Below are 20,151 nucleotides of genomic sequence, written 5' to 3'. Positions count from 1 at the left end.
CAGATAGACTGCTCAAAAAAGGGGGAGGCTGGAACACAAAGTGCTGTGCTTGGTGAATCTAAATAGTTGGATCTCTTCACTGTGGCTATGTAAACTCCACACAGAGAGGACTGAAGGGGGATTCTCCAGGGTGAGAGATGCGTGGGAGGCCGGGTTGGTTCCCACCCTGGGAAATACACAAGAGCGCTGCTGATTTCCTTTACAGCCTGTAAGTTATACTGTGGATTTCAGAGTCCTTGTCTGTTGCCCCTCTCTCCTCTTCTAGACTGTAAGCTCCAGGAGGACAGAGCTGGGTTTGTTTCTCCAGGAAGCCAGCACAGTCCTCATCTCTGGTGAGCTGTCTATACATATTTGTTGAAAACCCTGTAGGGCTTTTGTTGTTGTTTAACTGCTAGGTGGTGGTGTCTGACTCTTTGGGACCCCATGGACTGTAGCCCGCCAGGCTCCTCTGTCCATGGGATTTCCCAAGCAAGAATACTGGAGTGGGTTGCCATTTCCTTCTCCAGGGGATCTTCCCCACCCAGGGATCCAGCCTGCCTCTCCTACATTGGCAGGTGAATTCTCTACCAATGAGCCACCAGGGAAGGGATTTTGTACACAGAAAAAACTTTTTAAAAAGGATTGGAAGTTGAGAGCATCCACCAAATTCTCAGATGGATCCAACTCCCGGGAAGAGAGTTGGGTTAAAAAAAAAAAAAAAAGCCTAGTCCTGGCGGCTGGGGACCAAGGTCACACGGAAACTGTGGGCGCACCGCCTGAGACCCCCAAGCTCCTGGAGAGCCTCCCCCTCCTCTCCCGGGACTCTTTCCCTACAGCTGCCTCTTTGCTCCCAATTGCTTCATCCGGGAGGGCTAGAGCCCGGATTCCCGCGCGTTCGAAAATGCAGAATTGAGCCAGGGCCGCGAGCGCCTTTGTTTCTTCTTTATTTGCGGATATAATTATGCACCGCGCTCTAAATTAGAGATAGATTTTTTTTCTGATATACATTTCACCTTATTCACCACGAGCACACCACACGCACAGTAAAACAGTTCCACAACCTGATAAATTGCGCAGGATGAGTTTTGATTCCTGAAAACCGCAGGCAAGCCAGCCCCGCCGCGGCTCCTCGCCTCTCCGCTAGGCTGAAGGAAATTCGCCCACCCGAAACGGATTTCCCGGCCAGCCTTGCCCGCTGCGGGGTTGAAATGTCTCCGGAATGGGAAGCGCTCTTGCTAGAAATGGCCGGACGCTGCAGATTCCGAGCACTGATGGCTGTGAAATGTCCCCCCCAAGGTCAAGTTTCCGCGCCAGCGAGCTGCGCCCCCTTCTCCCTCCCTTCCCACCCCTCCTCTCGGTGACAGGGACCAAAGTGTCGGGGCCCCTACTGGAAGGACAGAAAACCTTGCCCGCAGATGCGCCCCCCGCCTCCCCCGAAACCAGGGTGTTTTGTGAAAAAGAAAGGACAACAGAAACGCAGACGCGATGGATGGTGGATCCCTAGCCCCTCCCACCCCCAACCCGCAGAATCAGAAACTAGGAACCAGAGATGTTGACGGCTTGGCTTCCCAAGCGCGGCGGCAGCGGGGCGCGCGGGGTGGGTGGGGGTGGGGTGGGTGGGTGGGGAGCCAGGAGAGCGCGGGAGCGCGGCCGCGGCTCGCTCCCGCGCGCCCTAGTCCTCCGCGTTGGTTCGGTAGGCCTCAATGAGGCCCTCCAGAGAGTGCACGAAGCCGGACACGCTGCAGATGCCGCCGATGACGAAGATGGCGACGTCGAAGAAGACCTGGTGCCACAGCAGCTTGCGCCAGAGCAGGCGCAGATGGAAGAGGCTGGGCAGCAGGAAGCAGAGGCCGGCGCCCGTGAGGCTGCCGGTGAGGCCCATGAGCAGCGCGAAGTGCGGCACGTAGATGGCCATGAGCAGCGTGAAGACCACCAGCGCGCAGCGCAGCGTCAGCCCCCACGACTTGAGGCGCCCGTCGCCGCCGTAGCAAGCGGGGAAGAAGGCGCGGCTGCCTTCCTGGAAAAGCGACTTCTCCAGCACCTCGACAGCAGCGAAGAAGGGCAAGGGGTAGGACAGCAGCGCCTTGGCCACCAGGAAGATGTTGACCACGGCGCGGATGGACCCGGGCAGGTTATCCGTGATGACCTCCTTGGTCTCATCGGCCCAGGTGAGGTAGGCGACGAGCGCGAAGAGGCCTTTGAGCACGCAGGCGGCGATGTGCGTCCAGTTCATCATGCAGTGGAACTCGCTGGGCTGCTGCATGTTGCCCTCCAGCGAAGGCAGGAAAATCTGCGACGTGTAGCTGAACACGATGATGCCGATGGAGATGGGAAACTTCTTGACGTCGATGTAAAACTTGACCTTCTCCCAGGCCCAATCGCGTGCCCGCGACAGGCAGTAGGCAATGACCAGAATGTTGATGACGAAGTGGGCCAATGTGCACAGCAGGCTGAACTTGGACACGGCCTTGAGGTTCTTAAGGAAGGCGCAAGGCAGCAGTACCGCCGTGGCGATGATGGACCAGGACTTCTGCGACACGGGCAGCCCCGGGAAGCTGTTGTACATGAGGTTGCCACTCACCACCACGTACAGGATGCAAGTCATCACCAGCTCGATGATCTGCGCTACGTTCACCACACGGCCGCCCAGCGTGGGGAAGCGCGGGGCGCAGCAGGCGTTGGCAATGGCCACGTACGAGTCCCGCACGCGCACCACCTCGCCGTCCTCGTTCTCCTCGTACAGGCAGGCGATGAGGATCTTGCCGGTGTAGCAGCACACCACGGCGGCGAAGATGATAAGGAACAATCCCAGGTAGCCGCCGTGCAGGATGGCGTAGGGCAGGCCCAGCACGAACATACCCTGCGGAGCGAAGAAGCAACCAAACCCGGGCGCTCAGAGGAGGAGCTCTCGGCGGAGGAGGGTCTAGGGGAGTGTATTAAGGGTGTCGCCGGAAGGGAGCGCTAAGGAAGTGAGAACTGGGCCTAAGTCTCCGAGAGAAGAGGTTCAGGGTAGGCTGGAATGAGGGTGTAGAGCGGCCTGAAGGGGGAACGTGGACGTTGAGTCAGAGATGGCGAGGGACGGAACCGAGAAGAGGTATGCTTAGTGGCTGGGAACTGGAGAGCGGGCTGAGTTGGGGGGTGGTTGTCAAGCTACAAAGACGAAAGGGTAGGTGGAGATACCTGGGGGTGGTTCGGAAGAAGGCGAGAAGGGGCTGGAGGGGGCGTGGCCGGAAAAGGGCAAGGAGAAAGGTAGAGAGCGGGGCCTGGGCCACTAAGAAAAGGGGGCACGGAGTCTAAGGTGGGGCCGGAATGGGGTGCACGGAAGCTAAAAAGGGAAACGCAGGGGCCGAAGGGCCAAACCGTAGAAGGAAAATGTAAAAGCGGCAGCGGGAGGGAAAGGAGTCGTGAGAGGGAGGGAGAGGAGCTGAGCATGAGGCCAGCCTCAGGGGGGCTGGAAGGGAGGGAAAGAGAGGTTGCCTGCGAAGGGTTTCGAGTGGGGTGAGGCCAGGGGGCGCGGGGGCAGGGAGGCAGGATAGGGCAATCTTAGGGCCAGGCCGGAATTGGGGCGCAGAGACGGATCCCTAAGGAAAGGGACTGAGGGGTGGAGGCAGGCAGGATGAGGGGCCTGCGGGGATAGCGCGAGCGCTGGGTCGAAGGCGGAATCAAGCGAGAGTCGAGAACCAGAAGCTGCGGGATGAGGCAGGCAGAGCTGTGGAAGGAAGGTTTAGAATCCACATGGGGAAGCAAAGCTAACGAAATCCAGGGCTCCCGAGGCTTGCAGGCCTCCAGCTTCCCACCCTGGCCTCCCACCAGGCCAACCGAACGAGCCCTTTAAAGATGCCCCAGGTGGAGGCGCGAGCAGCGGCCGAAGCTGATGCGGTCCCCGGTCCCTGATTGCGCTTGGCCGTCCTACCCGGCCCCGGAGGGGGAGGCATCTTGGGTTGAGTCACTTATTGAGCGGGGCCCCTAAGAGTCCCGCGGAGCCCGGGTCCCTGAGTAACCCCATCTGGGCCTCCAACTCCTGAGAAACCCACGTTCTGCGCCCCAGTGACCATGCGCTCCGGGGACGCCGAGGATAGGGCTTGGGTTGCAAAGCCGCAGGGCCCGGGGACGCCCGGGGCCGAGGCCTCCTGTGCCCAGCGAGCTGCGGCCGGCCCGCCTTCGTCGGCGCCCGGGGTCGTTGTGCAGATTGCAAACCTGCTCCGGGTGGAAACCGGCGCCGCCTGGTGGGGACTGAGGGTTGACCGTAGGGGTGACGGGGTGACGACCAGAGGAGGTTCAGAGTATCTGGAGGCGGCTCCCCCAGGGTCACACGCGGAGGAGCTGGTCGCCTTTTTGTGGTCGCCAGGAAACAGGGATTTCGGCCGAGAGGAGTGAGTCTGTGGGCAGGCAGCGCTGGGGCACCAAAGACCATGTTGTGCTTGTGTGGTCACACGTGTTTGTGTGTGTGCATATTTGTGAATACTTGTGTGTCCCCGACAGGACTGCACCTGAGACAGCGCGTGGATCCTGTATGCATGAATCTGTGCGTATGTGAGTTATGTTTAAAAAGGTTTGTGTGTGTGCCCTTGGTATGTAGAGGTATGTGTTTCAGTGCGCGGGAGGTGTAGGGGTGTATGAAGGTGCATTTGAGGATAATCTTGTGGTCTATGTATAGATGGATGTCGTGTGAACCTGTGACCTGCGTTTCTTCGTTGGGGAGGGGGCTGTGGTTATGTGTGTCTATCTATGTACATACACGCTGTCTGTGCGCGTGTGTCGTGTGTGTCGGGGGAGGAGACTCCCCGCACAGCGATTCCCCCCTCTTCCTTTCTACTGAAAATGCAGCTGTGAATCCATTCCGGAGTCCCAGGCGACACTGTTCCTTCCTATCCTGATTTTCTTTCTCCCTCACTCCTCCCCACTCCCCCTCCCCCTGTTTCCCTCGCTTTTGCAGGGTCTCCGGGCAAGCATCTCTGACCGAACCTCAGCTTAGCCATCCCGCGGCCGAGGACACGGGAGAGGGGCCGGACCAGGGGGAGGACACATCGCCTGGGGGCGTAGATCCCCGCGCAGGGCTGAGAGGGATGGGGAAAGCCGAGATTCCGGGTACTGGAGGGGGTCTTGAGGCTGAGATCTCCAAGGGACTCTGCTTCCGGCAGAGCCTGGTGCGCAGAACGGGGGGTGGGGGAGTCGGGGGAGGGGACAGGCAGAGCTGGCAATCCCGCGCTCACCTGGATAGCGTTGGTCACGTTCCAGCCTGCCTCCCACGCCGTGATCTTAGGCTTGTCGTGGCCTCCGAACTCGCCACCAGCTCCTAGGGCCTGGTCCTTGGAGCCCGAGGGCGGCAGGGGCGCGCCACCGCCGCGCTGGTAGTGGATGTCTCCCTCGACGGGTGGTTCGGCGCCCTCGTCCCCGCAGGGCTCGCCTTCACTTTTCAGGATGTCCATCTGCAAGCCCTGACGGTGCTCAAAGTCGAGGTCGTCGCAGTGCGCGAAGCCCACCGCCTCCTCGTCGGTGGCCGCCTGAAAACCCATCCTGGCGAACATGCCGCTCACCTTGGCCTGGGACTTGTTGGACACGGATGTGGCCACATTGGACAGCTTGCTGCGGAGCAGGGTGGCCATGGCGGCGGCGGGGCCCGAGGAAAGGACAGCAGGGACCGGGGACCCGGAGGACGCGCGGCCGGGCGGCGAGGGCCAGGGGGCTGCGAGGGCGCTATCTTCGCTCGCTCTCCCCGCGGCGCCCCGGGGCGCTCTGGCTCATGACCTCCTCCGCTGGCGTCTGAGGCTCGCTGGAGGCCGACCCGGCGGGCGGGCAGCGGGGCTGGCGGAGCAGCGGCGGCGAGTGCACTGCGGAGCTGCCGCGGGGCGCGAGGCTGGGCTGCGGAGGGCGGCGGCGGCGACGGCGGCGTCAGAGCCGCTACGCGAAGCTGGCGCGGCGCCCCCACCCGCGAGCAGCCCAAAGCGCTCCCGCCCCTCGGAATCAGGCGGTGATGCGGGTAGGGGGGCTGGGGAGGGAGAAACTCCGGGAGGCAGGAGGCGTGAGGAGGGGGCAAGGAGAAGAGAAAGGGGGCACCAAGGGACTCCGGAACCGAGATGGGGACCGGAGAAGAGCGCCCACGGACGGGAGCAGGAGGGAGCGCGCGAAGGAGGGGTGCGGGGCGGGGTGGGGGCCAGAGTGCTGCATTTCTGGGGGAGGTGCTAAACTCCGATCCTGGCCCTTCCCATCTCGCAGCCGCAGGGAGGGAGGGGGCCCGAGCGGGCAGATGCTCTCGGTCCCCTGTCCCTAGCTACCCCCTCCAGAGTCCGGGAGCCTTTCAGCCCCACATCCTCTCGCCAAGGACTGGTCCAGATGCCCGGGAAGGCAGCAGGACAGTTACCTGTCTCCGGCAGCGCGGGCCGTCAGGGCATCGCTCTGTCTCCCCGGCACCCATCACTGGCACTTGGACCTGGTTGTAAGGCCCCCCTTGAAGGCAGAAGGGTGCGGCAGAAGTGGGGAGCCCACTCTCAAGAAGGTTCAGCTCCGGCCTCGGTCCCTGGGGCTGTCTCCTTCCGTCCAGGGATGCCGAGATGGAAGTGATTCGGCGGGTTGTTCGCCGCCAGCCGTTCTCCAAATATGCAGAATGAAGGCGAAAGGTTGGCTGTTTGCTACTCTTCGTTTGGGAGTCCGGAAGGAGGAAGAACGGAAGGCACCTGTCGACAGCCTCGAGGCGGGTCTGCGAGTGCTGGCCCCGTGGAAGGGCGCAGCCAGTGCCTGGCACAGAGGAAAGAAAGACCCGCAGAGTGCCCAGGGCGCAGAGGCGCGCGGTGCGCTCCGACCCTGCTGGCCCCGCGGCGGCCGCAGGCCGTGCAAACCTAGACTGTTGCTGTTGAGTGGGTGGCATGTGTGTGCGCTCGAGAGCAGGAGAGAGACTCAGAGACAAAGACCGACACGGTATCAGCTATTGCTCCGGGCCGGATCTGAGTGGATTCCGAGGGTGAGATTTGGTAACCGTGCTTATTCTGTGAATGTGTAGTTTTGCGCCTCATCTAAGCCCCTGTATGCACAGAGCTTGTGTGCTGGATTGTATGTGTAGATGCATTCCCGAATGTTTTTGCCTGTAGGAGTCCTTTTGTAGTCGTGTCTCCGTGCGGGTCCGCGGCTCCATGTGTTCCCAGCTGGGCTCCTGCCCTCGGACTCAAGCGGTACACAGAAGCGTCAGCGACCTGGCCCTGCCAGCTGAGGTGGAGGAGAGCTAGTGGCTGTGACTGGGCGTAGGATGGGGAGAATCCGAAGGCAACGAAAAGAAAGGGGCTCCTAGTGAACCCCTTCCCAAAACCCAGGCTCTCTGAGAATCCCCGTCTCCGTCTCTCCTGCTGTATTTCTAGATTAGCTCACGTCAGCGCACAAGTAGGGCGGCCTGAGGGCTTTGACCAGTTGGAGCTGCCAGGGCAAGACAGGCTTTCCTCTACCCACCTCCCTCTCCTCACTCCCACCCCCAGCTCCTCACAGCCTCTGAGATGCTCCTTTCCAGATAGGGAACCTCCACCACATTGGGCAGAGATGCTGTAATCCCTCCCAGGGACCCTCTTAAATACCCCCTTCCCCAAGATCCTGCCTGGCAGAAACCAAGACAGAAATTGTCTGTCTGTCCTAACCTGAAGCATCCTCCCAGCCACTGTGACAAGAAAACCTTTCCACAGAGCCCTCTCCCAAACCCAGATCCTCCAAACAATGATGGGACTCGGGACAGAGGTCCTTCCCCCTAAACAGAAATTCACTTCTCCAAGGAGGCTTTGAAGAAAAAAAAAAAATTCTGATCTCCCATCCCAGGAATTCACCCTATACAGAGACCTTCCCCACTTCCAACCTCAGATGCTAGAGAGAGAGAATCTTTTACCTACAGATTCTTAGAGACAAAAATCTATATCACCTAATCCTCATCACTCCCTTTTCTGTTCTTGGTGAAATTCTTTGGTTGCACAGATGATCCGGGCAGGGACTCGAGTCCCCTAGTGCCCTCTTCCACCCCATACATGCTCAGACCTGAAGATGGTCATTAATGCCTTCTTTGACAAGTGAATCAATAACATCTATGCATCAGTTCAGTTCTGTTCAGTTGCTCAGTCATGTCCAACTCCTTACGACCCCATGGATTGAAGTACACCAGGCTTCCCTGTCCATCACTGACTCCCAGAGCTTGCTCAAACTCATGTCCATTGAGTTGGTGACGCCATCCAACCGTCTCATCCTCTGTTGCACATCCCATGCATTAGTTGGGCATTGCCAATTCATGTGTGGATTTTATGAGGGTCCAGAGTGCTTCTTCTCTCTTTCCTTTTATCTGGTGATGTTCACTGTTGTAGGACCCAAGGTGAAGTTCTCTTAGTAGTGAGAAGTGGGACTCATTCATTCACTCATTTATTCTATCATTCAACTAACCTTCTTGAAGCCTTACTGTGTGTGTGTGTGATTCTCTTCCAGCTGAAGACGATATAGGCATGGCCTGTCCACTACTCCTAACCCTAGTTCTTCGGTCTGGGTAGGGAGAACCTCAGCACAATCACCCTCTCTGCAGTGTTTTAAACCATCCCTGAAACATCAGAAACAAAGCCTCACTTTCTTTCTCATTGTACAGAAAAGCCAACCCAGGCTCAACAGGAAGGTGTCCTGATCAAGGTCACACAGAGTCTAGGGTAGAGCTGGGCTAAGACATAGCTCTGACGCTCCTCCACTGTGCTTCCCCTCCACGATCTCATCTTGTCCTTCCATGCCCTCTTCCTGTTTGTTTGGCGTTTGGCCACCCCACTGTCCAGAGAGACACAATTCAAAATTAGACTCCAGTCCTTCCGGCTGCAATCAAATGCCAGCCGTTGGGGGAGGAATGCCTCTGTTTCCCTCCACTCCTGCTGTTGGCAGTAAATGCAGGCTGAAGGCTAGTGTGGCAAGCTCCTGAACAGCCCATCCTTCATGGCAAAATCCGGCTCCATCATATGCTAGCCGTGTGACATCGGATGACTCACTTAACATCTCCTAGCTTCCATTTTTTCATCACTAAAATGTGAAAATAGCAACAGACTCCTAGAGTTCTTGAGGGGGATTCAACGAGATAGTGTATGTAAAATTATTAGCATGTGCTAAAGGCACAATACATGGTAGTGATTATTTTTATTATTGTTGTTGTTATTACTATAACCCAGTGGCCATTTTTCATTGTTTGGGAGGAAAGTGAGTGTACAACAAGAAAAAGCCTTGCGACCGGGGCTGAGTCGAAGTGAGCTGAATGCACTTCTTCTGGCTTTGCCTCACCTCCCTGTCCTCACCTCTTCCAGTCCTGGGCTGACCTTCAGGGAAAGGGATGAAGGACAGGAGGAGGGCAAAGGGCGAGGGGCCTGGAAGGCAGCCTCAGGAGACCACCAGAACGACCTAGCTAGCTGGTCACGAGCCAGTCTGTGCTCTAGTGAAGCTGTCGGCCTCTAGATTCTTTCACTAGCTCCTCTAAGGGCACCCTCAAGAGAGGAATTTGCCGCCGCTTGGCCTCCTGAGTTGAAACACAGCACGCACATACACACAGCTGCTTGCACACAGAGTGTGACGAGCCAGTTGACAGATGCAGTAAGAAATGAGGACCAACACAGAGACTCAAGTACATCAGTAGAGTCACACAGATTGACGGAGCAACACACACAGGTCAGACGCAGGCCAGCACATCCACACACTGATAGACACTCAGACACAGGAACACACACACACACACACACAGATTCACAGCGACCAATGAGTCGTCAGGCACCCACAGAAGCAAGAATACCCGCATGTGATCACTGAAGGGGAAAAGAGGAGAGAACAAAGAGAGGAACGGGGCAGAGGAGACATAAAAAGGAAAATGCTTAAAGAGGCAGCAGGGAGACAGAGCAGGACATGCCAGGCAGTGGCAGCAGCCAGTGGGGCACAAAAGAGACAGAGATGCCACAGGCTTCCTCTTGGCCAATGTCAGAACCTAGTTCTGTGGCTAAGACAAGGGGTGGGGGAGGTGAGGGAGCAGGAACAGTCCCTGTTGTCTGTACTGGGAGTGGGGGTGGGGGCTCCCCTCCCAGGGCCACATAAGGTCCCACCCTCTTGGGGGACCTAGGCTGCCTGAGAGGGAGCAGGGAGGGACTCCCAGGACCCCTGCCAAGTTCTATGAACTGTATTCTGAATCAGTCCCACCATCTGAAGCCCGGTGCGGGGGTCCCTCCCCCATCATGAGATTTTTTTTTTTTCTATTTTTGATGCTTTTGGTACCCAAAGGGTTAAACACCTGGCTAGCACAGATGGAGGACACTTTGGTGGGGAATAAATGGGGTTAAATAGAACCGGGCTTATCTCCCAGAGCAGGCAGCACCATGGGGGTGGGGCATGGAGCCCTTGAATTAATGGCCTGGAAAGCCAACATCATGAGCATCATTTCGGGGCTGAATGATTACAGACAGACCCCCTCCTCTTCCTTTTTCAGAGCATAGACGGTCGTGAGCCTTTTCCTGCCAAAGGGGCAGCCACTAACTCTATAAATCACCTTCTCCCCTTCCCCCCGTCAAGCTGGGCCATTGGCTTGAGAAAGTCATGCCAGTCTTGCCTCAAACCAGAATCCAATTTCCTGATGCTGTGTCCATGGGCACCAGGGCTGAGAGGGGGCCTCAAGGCTGACAGCTCCAAGTGGGCAATCCATACCTAGAACAAAGACCCCAATTCTTCTCCCTTCAGTGAGACAAATCGGGGGCACTGTGGATGGTGAAGATGCTGTCTCTGCTGGCTCAGGGTAAAACATATTAAAATATATTAAACGATTTTTTAAATGCTGGCATTTTTCCTTGTGGAAATAGAAAGCATCTCATCTCTGGAGGCATGCAGGCAGAGGCTGGATGTCCTCTTAGAGAGCAAGTGGAGTCCAGCCTCAGGGCAAGAGAGGCTGGATTCCATGACCTCTGGGCTTCCAGGTTTGTGCCTTTGTGTGGATGGCTCTGAGAAGAGACCAGGGAGCAGGGGACATTGGGGACCCAGGCTGGCCTGGCCTTTGAAACCGGAATAAGCTGCCTGTAACTGAAGAAGGATCCTTGGATCGGACTTGGTGGGTTAGACCAAGAGTTCCTGCCATTATGAGAATACAGTTTTCTATTACATTGGTAAGCCGGAAGAATGGTGACCTCATTCCCCACTGGGTCCCCAGTGCACAGCAGATGCTCAATAAACGTATGGATTGGATTCCATCCACATCCCAAAACCATTCCCCCCACCCTGAACTCTTAGGATAATTGGTTAAGGAAACACATCCAACTCTGAAGTCTGAGCTCTGTAGCTCTGCTAAATAGATTCCTCCTTCACACTTACATCACCTTCTACATAGTTGAAGGTCAGTCATATGTAGAGACATATGAGAATGATTTTTGTACAGAGAGGGTTTGGGATACACACGCATATTCAAGGACTCTTTGCAAGACCTCTCAGCAACCTTGGGCATACTTGAGTCACCAGTTATAACTGGGAGAGACCGCTGAGGTGGAGGCTGTGACTCCAGTGAGCCTTGCTGATAAGCCCCTGGATTCCAGGAGCGTAAAGGTGCTGTGGGTCTGACCTGGACCTTCAGACCTGTTGGTGCAGAGCTAACCTTTAGTGAGTGCTCTTTGCCTGCCAGGCATTGTTGAAAGCACTCTGGGGATTGTCTCCTTAAATGCCCACAATCCTTAGGTTCCGCGACTGTCATCTTCAAAGGCTGCAGGTAGGAACCGCAGGATTGGACATGGGGAGATGGTGCTGGTTGGGCACAGGCAGGGAAAGGTGGAAGGTTGGAAGGATGGTGAGAGTGGGAGATGTTAGACTTGGGGAGCCAGGGGAATTGGGGGTGAGCCTTGCTTAGAAGGATCAATGCCGGTCAAAACCTTCCCTCACCCAGATAACCCATTTCCCTGAGTGATATGAACCAAACTGTGTCCTCTCATAATTCATTATGTTGAAACCTTAACCCCCAAAGTGACTATTTGGAGATAGATCCTCTATGGAAGTAAGTAAGGTTAGATGAGGTCATAAGGGTGGGGCCCTGATGAAATAGGATTGGTGACCTTATAAGAAGCGGTACCAGAACTTAGTTCCTCTTTCTGCCATATGAGTACTGTGAGAAGGTGGCCATCTATAGACCAGGAAGAGAGTCTTCACTAGAAATCAACCTGCCAGATCTTTTTTTTTTTTAATATTTATTCATTTGGCTGCATCGCGTCTTTGTTGCAGCATTCCAGCTTCTCTAGTTGCAGCTTGTGGGCTCCAGAGTGCATGGGCTCAGTAGTTGCAGCACACAGGCTTAGTTACCATGAGACATGTGGGATCTTAATTCCCCGACCAGGGATCAAACCCATGTCCTCTGCATTGGAAGGCAGATTCTTAACCACTGGACCACCAGGAAAGTCCCAACCCTGCCACATCTTAATCTGAGACTTCCAGCCTTCAGAGTGAGAAAATAAATGGTTGTTGTGTAAGCCACCCAGTCCGTTGTATTTTGTTATGTTGCTCAAGCTAAGACGCTGAGTGACCTGCCAGCCCCTGGCTAGCACTAGTTCTGTGGCCTAAGGTTTTTCTAGGTCACAGCCTCCTTGAACATCTGATGAGGCTGAAGATCTTCTCTCTAGAGACACACACAAAATGTGGCATGGAGTTTCAAATCCTCTATAGCCCACTCTTGATGGCTCTATGACCTCCAGCCTAAGGGCTCACTCTAGGAGTTTCTTTCTCTTCCGGTTCTGCCGAGAGCTGAAGTCAGGTGAGATACCAACATTAATAGTTAGCCAATGCTTATTCCATGCCAGATTCTAGGATGAGTTGCTTTGTCTGTGTTCTCTCACTGTTGCCTTATAGCATCTCTATGAGCTTGGGTTGGTTTCATTACAGAGGAGGACGCTGGCATACAGAGAAGTTAAGTAACTTGCCCAAGATCTTACAGCTAGGGAGTGATCCAGAATTCAAATCCAGAACCAGAGCTGATCTTATAATGTCTACTCTCTAGGTGAGTCCACCAGGAAGGGCTCAGGCCTTGGACTCCGGGGAGGGACTGAAGTCCAGATCTGGCTCCCGCTGGCCAAGCAGATCTCCATGTCTGCTCGTGGACCTGCTCCCTGCACTGACAGGTGTATATGTCTACTCTGGCCACACTCATCTTCCTCCCAACCACCCAGGCAACTTCTCTGGGACAGGGAGTTGGGGGAGGCACAGTGCAGGCACAGAGTAGGTACTCAGGAGAACTTGCACATTTCACAAAAGCCTGGTGGCCTTCGAGGGCTAGGCCCTGTGTCCTGGGCTTTCCAGCCCCAACAGCACATGTTTCTTCCTCCACAGGATGGCTTAGGCTACCACAACTGATAAGGGATCCTGGGATATTGTTTCTTAACCTGGGATGTATGAACTCTCACCCAGAATTGATGGATTTTCTGTTGTGTTATTTTACATCTAAACAATCTACCAGCAGATTCCAGATCCCCAGGATGACCAAATAATGCTTTAAGTGTCATAGGCTTTATGACAAAAGGACAGAGGAGGACCAAATGCTGCAGCATACAGAACCACATTCCCTGTGCAAGTGGCGATTTAATTTTAGCAAGGCATCATCCATCACGTGAAATTAATCGTGTCATTTTGAAATTTCTGATTTTGTAGCTTTGTTCATGTCACGTGGGTACACTGTGCTTGCTTTTCCAGTTGTATAACGTCAAAAGGATAAGGATTTATACCCAGCTTTATGTTTGTGCATATTTCAGTAAAATCATAATAAAGATAATTTGTCAACTGTTGGGCAGGGGCTGTGATTTTTCCCCCCCTTCAAAAGTGACTTGTGTATTAGCCAAGTGTGAGAAGCATGCGTTTAATTCATTCTGACCAAGTAGAAAATAAGCTTCACACATTGATGCCCCCCCACCACAACCCTTGTCACCTGGACGGGTCCCCATCCTCGGCTCAGCTCCCCCACTGCTGCCTTCGAGGGGAAATATGACAGCGTAATGAACAGTGGTACGACGTGCTATAAAAAGGCAATTAAGGGAACTATTGGACTGGGACAAGCCAGCGTGACCTGGTTAATAGCTCTGAGCGGAGCTGGGCTATGGGGAGGGGGAGGGAAGGGGGGAAGGGGCTTGCTGTTTTACTGTGAAGGGCTGAGCTGAGCTGCTGCCCACTGCCTGCCAGGTACCCAGGGAACCCACAATGAACAGGTCCAGAGACAGCCCGAGGGGGAGTTTGGTTCAGAGCTCAGCTCCAGAGTCCACTCTGCCACTCCTGGCTGAGTGACCCAGGCAGTTGACTCAGGGTCCCTTAGTTTCAGTTTACTCATCTGTTAAGTGGGAATAAAAATGATTGTCCTGGAAGGATGTCCTTGCAGCGGGAGCAAGGAGTGGAACATTCATTGTTGACCTGGCCAGCACTCAGAGCTGCATAAAGAGTCCAGAGGAAGACATGCAAGAGGCTTTTGCTTTGTGTTCAGGTAGGATCTTCAATACAACACCGTGTGTGTGTGTGTGTGTGTGTGTGTGTGTGTGTGTGCGCGCGCGCGCATGCATGCGCATGCGTGTGTGTTCTGATTGGTTCACCCAGGCTCTCTACTCTCCACAGGATGTGAGTTCTTGTTCGGATCTCCTGGAGTCACCCGCCCAGTCTTCCATCATGAGGTCACCCCTCATCCCCTTTTCACCTCTCTCATCTTCTCAGCGCCCAAGTCCCTGTTCTCCCCACCTGCCCCTTGAGGATGGAGACGGAAACACTTTTCACCCCTCCCAGTATGTGTCACCCTACCTCACAGTGTTGGTGGAAGGATTAACAAGCCCGCACATGAAAAGTAGGTGGTGAAGCACCTGGCGCATAGTATGTGCTTGATGAAAGCGAGCTATTCTCATAAATCAACTATATTTCAATAGCAAAAATTTAAAAACTTATCCAAAAAAAGTGAGCTATTTTTGTGGTCACAATGGGCAAAGCTCTAGGTTTATATTTAACACCTCGTACAGTGCCTGACACAGAGCGAAAGGCGCTCAGTCGTGTCCAACTGTTTGGGACCCCATGGACTATACAGCCCATGGAATTCTCCAGGCCAGAGCACTGGAGTGGGCAGCCGTTCCTTTCTCTAGGGGACCTTCCCAACCCAGGAATCGAACCCAGGTCTCCTGCATTGCAGGCGGATTCTTTAACAACTGAGCTATCAGGGAAGCCCCTGACACATAGTAGGTGCTGAATAAATGCTGGTCGACTGAATTAATTAATGAAACCCTATTTGGTCCCATTATATACAATCTACGATTGGACACTAATCCCTCTCACAGCCTCAGTTACTCATTAGTCAAAGATGGATGTGATCCTGACCTCTAGTCAGAGAGATGCCTTGCAGATTGTCAAGTCCTGCCCACTGCAGGAACTGGTTCTATTCACTTCCATACCCATCCCGGCTCCTCTATGCTTGGCACCTGGATTTCTGAGAGCCTGGGGGCTCAGCCCCCCCCCCCCGCCCCAGCACATGCATTTATCCTAAAATAAGAGACCAGCACACACATCGGTGTGCCTGGTCCCCCTCCCCCTCCCCACAGCTTCAGATGGAAGTGGGGCTGAGAGCCAGCCAGTGACAAAGGAGCAATCAAGAGTCATTATGGCTTATTTAGGGTGGGCTTAGTGATTGGCTGAGAAGCCCCAGCTCGCTCCTCACTCAAGAGGAAGAAGGTCTGAGCAAGGCAGCTGGAAACCAGCCCCTCAGCTACTTCTTTCCAGCACCCAGCCCCAAGGCGGGCTGTGAGAGCCAGGAGGCTCCCTGAAGGAAACCTTGTCCTTTAGGTAGGCAGTGACTACCCCCACCCCCCAAGCCTATGCACAAGCATCCCCTGCACTGAAGATTGCACCTGTGGGTGTGATGCTGACCCGGCAGAGTTCTAAAGCCAAGTCTGGCTATCTATCCTCCAGCCACATTTACGATGAAGTCCAAACTCCCTCCCTTGCACTCACAGCCAAGAAGACCCTGTGTGTCCTGACCCCAGCCTGCCTTAGCAGCTTCCTGTCCAGCAGTAACAATGGATCTCTGACCAGGGAGTGGCTTCTTTCCCACCCCCACTCCCACTTTTCCTCTCATTTCTGTGGTTCAGAACCCATACCGACAGGCAGGTAGTGCATGCTAAGTCACTTCAGTCATGTCTGACTGTGCAACCCTGTGGACCATAGCCTGCCAGCCTCCTCTGTCCATGGGATTCTCCAGCAAGAATACTGGAGTGGGTTGCCATTTTCTCCTCCAGGGGATCTTCCTGACCCCGGGATTGAACTCATATCTCTTATGTCTCTTGCACTGACAGGCAAGTTCTTTACGGTTAGTCCTACATGGGAAGCCCAGAAGGCAGGCAGGGCCACCTGCAAATCCAATCTTCACTTTGAAAGTGTGGCCAGGAGATTCACTTCACCTAACAGAACCTCAGCATCCTACCCTCATCGTCAATAACCAGGTCCTCCTCCCAGGGTGGCAGAGAGATTACATTAAAGGAGATAAAGCATCTAAAATGTCTCACATGTATTACACCCTTCATGAATATTAGCTTGTATTATTTACTGTGCTTTCTTAGGTCACTGCTTAGATGTCACCTCCTCCAGGAAGCCCTCTTCTATTGATTCCCCAAGTCTGGGGTTTGCCCCTCTGAAGTATTCTGACCACCCTCTGTGCTTTGCGCTGGGCTGTTGCAGATACAGAGAGGTGTGGTCTGTGTCTCACTCATCCTTATATCCTGGAGCTCAGCACAGAGTGTGCCATGGAGGAGGCTCTCCAGGGGCCTCCAGACAAACAACTGTCCTGACAGGCACTACCAAGCCAGTATGCCCAGCATCCCTGTCCCCCAAGCCCTGATACAGGAGGAGGTGAGGCTGTATCTCAGGCTGCCCAATCTATACTTCAGCGGGACCTGTCTCTTCATCCCAGCCCCTGGACCATTGTCCAGACCATACCCCCTGCTGGAATGCTTTCCAAGCTCCTAGTCTTGCAAGCCTGTCTTGTCCAAGGGGTTTTCTAAGCCCACCCTGCTCAAAACAGTACATAGAAAATAGAATTTGCCCTACTGCACCACACAGACGGATTGCCTGTTAGGGTGTGTATTTGAGCTGGGTCTTTACTCTCTTAAGTGATAGCAACTGATTTTCAACTGTGTATTGTTCTGAATAAAGAAAATTATTCATTAAAAATAATAGCAGCTACCATTTAACTGAGGCCTTCCTTTTCCCATCTAATGTGAAAAGAACTATCTCATAAAATGTAGCATCTCATTAAATGTAGTTTCTCATTTATCCTCAGCCTCAGCCACTAGTTAATATAAAGGGGCATTCCTGGGAGGAACCTGGGGCCTCAGGTAATTCTGGAAGAACAGGAAGCAGCGTGGCCTCAGAGGAGCTGGGGCCAGGGTCCCCTCTGTTCCTTACTTCTGTTTCCTTAACGTGTCACCTTTTTTTTTTTTTCCTTCCATGTCAAGGGAACACAACTGCCAACAGCTCCCAAGCCTCTCATGTCATAGCTGTCACCACCAGAGGTGGACCAGCTGTCTGGCAGCTCAAGTGTCTGCCTGGTTTGTAGGGTTGTTGCAAGGTTTAAATAAGATCATGTGCATTAAAGTCCCATGCCTTCTAGTAAATGCTCAGTAAATGGTGGCTATGATTAATATTGTTATTATTACCAGCTTTGATCATGTTCAGCCTAAGAGGACGTGACACTCACAGGTGGGGATGTGAGGCTGGATCCCATAGACGATCCATCCTTGGAAAAGACTTTGTTCTGAAAAGGGCATTTGTTCACAGCAGAGATCATGCCCCAGACCCAGCCTGTCACTGCTGCCAGGGGGATGACATCACAGCAGGGGCTTTAGGGCAGGGCTCAAAGGATGGGGCTCTCCACAAGCCTGCTGGAGGCCTCCCTCTGGCCCTGATCTTGGCAGCTGCAGACCAAGACAGAGGGTGTTCTCTTAGGGACTCACAGGCTGGGCTACTTTGTCTGTTAAGTGAAGGCCACTAAGGGACTTCCCCGGCGCTCCAGTGGCTAAGGCTCCACGCTCCCATCGCAACGGCTCTAGGTTTGATCCCTGGTTGGGGGACTAGATCCCATCAGTCACAACTAAGAGACTGCATGTTGCAACGAAAAATCCCTCATGCCTCAACTAAGACCCGGTGCAACCAGATAAATAAATAAATGCTAAAAAAAAAAAAAAAAAAAGAAGGTCCCTGATAGGCGAGGAGCCTCCTCCATGCAGAGATGTAAAAGTCAAATGACTGTGCTCACCAAAGTGCCTCCTGTAGAGGCTGTCCATCCATGTTAGAAACTCATGGGCCTGCTTGAGGCAGGAGGTCCTCTCTGCAGGGTCCCCGAGTCTAGATTCCGCAGACAGGGAGAGATCCTTGTGCCTGAACAGCACCCAAGGCCCTCGGAGTGGGGCCAGTCAGCCCCAGCCTTTGGCCTCCTCCCTCTGACTCCTGAATCAATGTTGCCCTCGGGTGCAGATGCTACAGGTCATGCCCCATCCCACCTGCCGCCCTCCCATCCCTGCCACCCCCCACATCCCACCCCTGCTCTGTTCCCCCAGCTGGGCCTTCCATGTTCGACGCTGTGTAAAAGCATTGAGGCGACCTCCACACTGGGCTATTAGTAACCCTGACATCAGTGGGGGTGCTCCCTGCCCCTGGGGATCAGAGAGGGTGCCTACCTGAGTCCACGGCTGGTTGGCGCAAGTATCTCGCCAAGAAATTGGATCATTCGATCTTTCTTGGAGGGTGGGTATGGACAGGAAGGGTGGGGAAGACAGGGGCAGTGAGGTTTCCTTCTTTTTGTTCCTTGGCCTCTTGCATTCAGGCCCTTCCCCACTTCCCCTTTCTGCCCATCCTCTAAGCTGGCCTCTGAATGCCCCCCACCCCCGCCCCGCCAAGAATTCTTTCCTGCCATCTGTCCCACTGCCATCACCGAGGATGCAGAGGCTACGACAAGAGAGATGTCGGATTTAGGGAAATGACTCTGGAAAGCTCAGGGCTCCAGGGAATTCATCTAATGCTTTCTGGGCCAAGATCAATAGGTTAGGGGATGTCTAAGTCCTTAATTAAACTAAGTCCCTGAGAATACGAGTTGTAACTAGGTATTAACTAAGCATTCTTTTCTCTGCAAACAAGAGGGCCACTCTCACTTAGCATTTTCTTGGAGCAGATATTTCCTGTTTTGTTTTCCTTTCTTGGTTTAGTTTTTGTTAACACGGTTGAGGAAATATATATAAAATGTATACAATGAAAAGCCTCCTCTAACACCTGTTTCCCATCCACCCACCTTCTGATTCTCCCCAATTACTGTTACTGGTTTCTTCCCATTTGCCTACACCACAAATGGAAATGTACAAACAAGTACAAATATATTTTCTTATTGTCCTTGTCCTTTTTTAGTCACCCGAGAGGTAGTACACTGTTATGCCTTTTGGGTTTATTATTATTTTTTTGCCTAATTTGTCTTTGGAGATCTTTCACATCAGAATAGAGAAGCTACTTGACATTCTGAAGGAGCTAAAAATAGCGTTCTCTAATTATTTTTCCTTCTTTCTTTTCTTTATATTCTACAGCTTCCCCCAAATAGATATCTCATGTTCATCCATCCATTTATTCAGTGCTCACCAATCTCCTGCTCTCTTCTGGGGCCCATGCAAGATGCTGGGGCAGCAGAAATGAATTAGCCCAGACTCCCTTCCTCAGGGCTCAGAGGCTGGGGGGAGCCAAGTCACCACCAGCAAGCTGTGAGTCAGGGGAGGGGACAGTCCCTGGCTCACTTTAGTTTGTGTTAGTTGATCAGTCGTGTCTGACTCTTTGCGACCCCATGGACTGTAGCTCACCAGGCTCCTCTGTCCGTGGGATTCTCCCGGCAAGAATACTGGAGTGGGTAGCTGTTCCCTTCTCTAGGGATCTTCCCAACTCACGGATTGAACCAGCATCTCGTGCATTGCAGGAAGACTCTTTACCACCTGAGCCACCAGGGAAGCCCTTACTTTAGTTGGTGACTTGTCCTTTGTAGGACAGTGATATGGACTGGGTCTTTCCCTTTCTTACCTTTACTGCACCATGCCCACACGTCCACCAATCTGCTTTTCTGGAGGGCTGGGGGAGTCAATTTTCCCTATTCTGGGGCAACGATTTTTCAACTAGTTTGGGAGGGAAGATTTCTAA

General features: G+C 53.9%; 1 protein-coding gene across 1 annotated transcript; it reads right to left on the bottom strand.

The window, feature by feature from the left end:
• On the bottom strand, positions 908 to 6,084 carry SLC32A1 (solute carrier family 32 member 1). Its single transcript, XM_018057858.1, has 2 exons — positions 5,193 to 6,084; positions 908 to 2,839 (listed from the first exon to the last, which is right to left on the bottom strand). The coding sequence occupies exons 1-2, from the start codon at positions 5,583 to 5,585 to the stop codon at positions 1,652 to 1,654; spliced, it is 1,581 nt and encodes a 526-aa protein (XP_017913347.1). The 5' UTR covers positions 5,586 to 6,084; the 3' UTR covers positions 908 to 1,651.

This window comes from Capra hircus, chromosome 13 (genome assembly GCF_001704415.2).
Source record: "Capra hircus breed San Clemente chromosome 13, ASM170441v1, whole genome shotgun sequence".
NCBI classification, from domain to species: Eukaryota; Metazoa; Chordata; class Mammalia; order Artiodactyla; family Bovidae; genus Capra; species Capra hircus.
The sequence above is the reverse complement of the archived record's forward strand: the minus strand, read 5'-3'. Positions and strand labels throughout refer to the sequence as shown.

Coding starts and splice junctions, on each gene's coding strand:
- SLC32A1 (XM_018057858.1), bottom strand. CDS start 5,585: ATGGCCACCCTGCTCCGCAGCAAGCTGTCCAATGTGGCCACATCCGTG. Junction 2,840..5,192: donor ACGTGACCAACGCTATCCAG/GTGAGCGCGGGA, acceptor TTCGCTCCGCAG/GGTATGTTCGTGCTGGGCCT.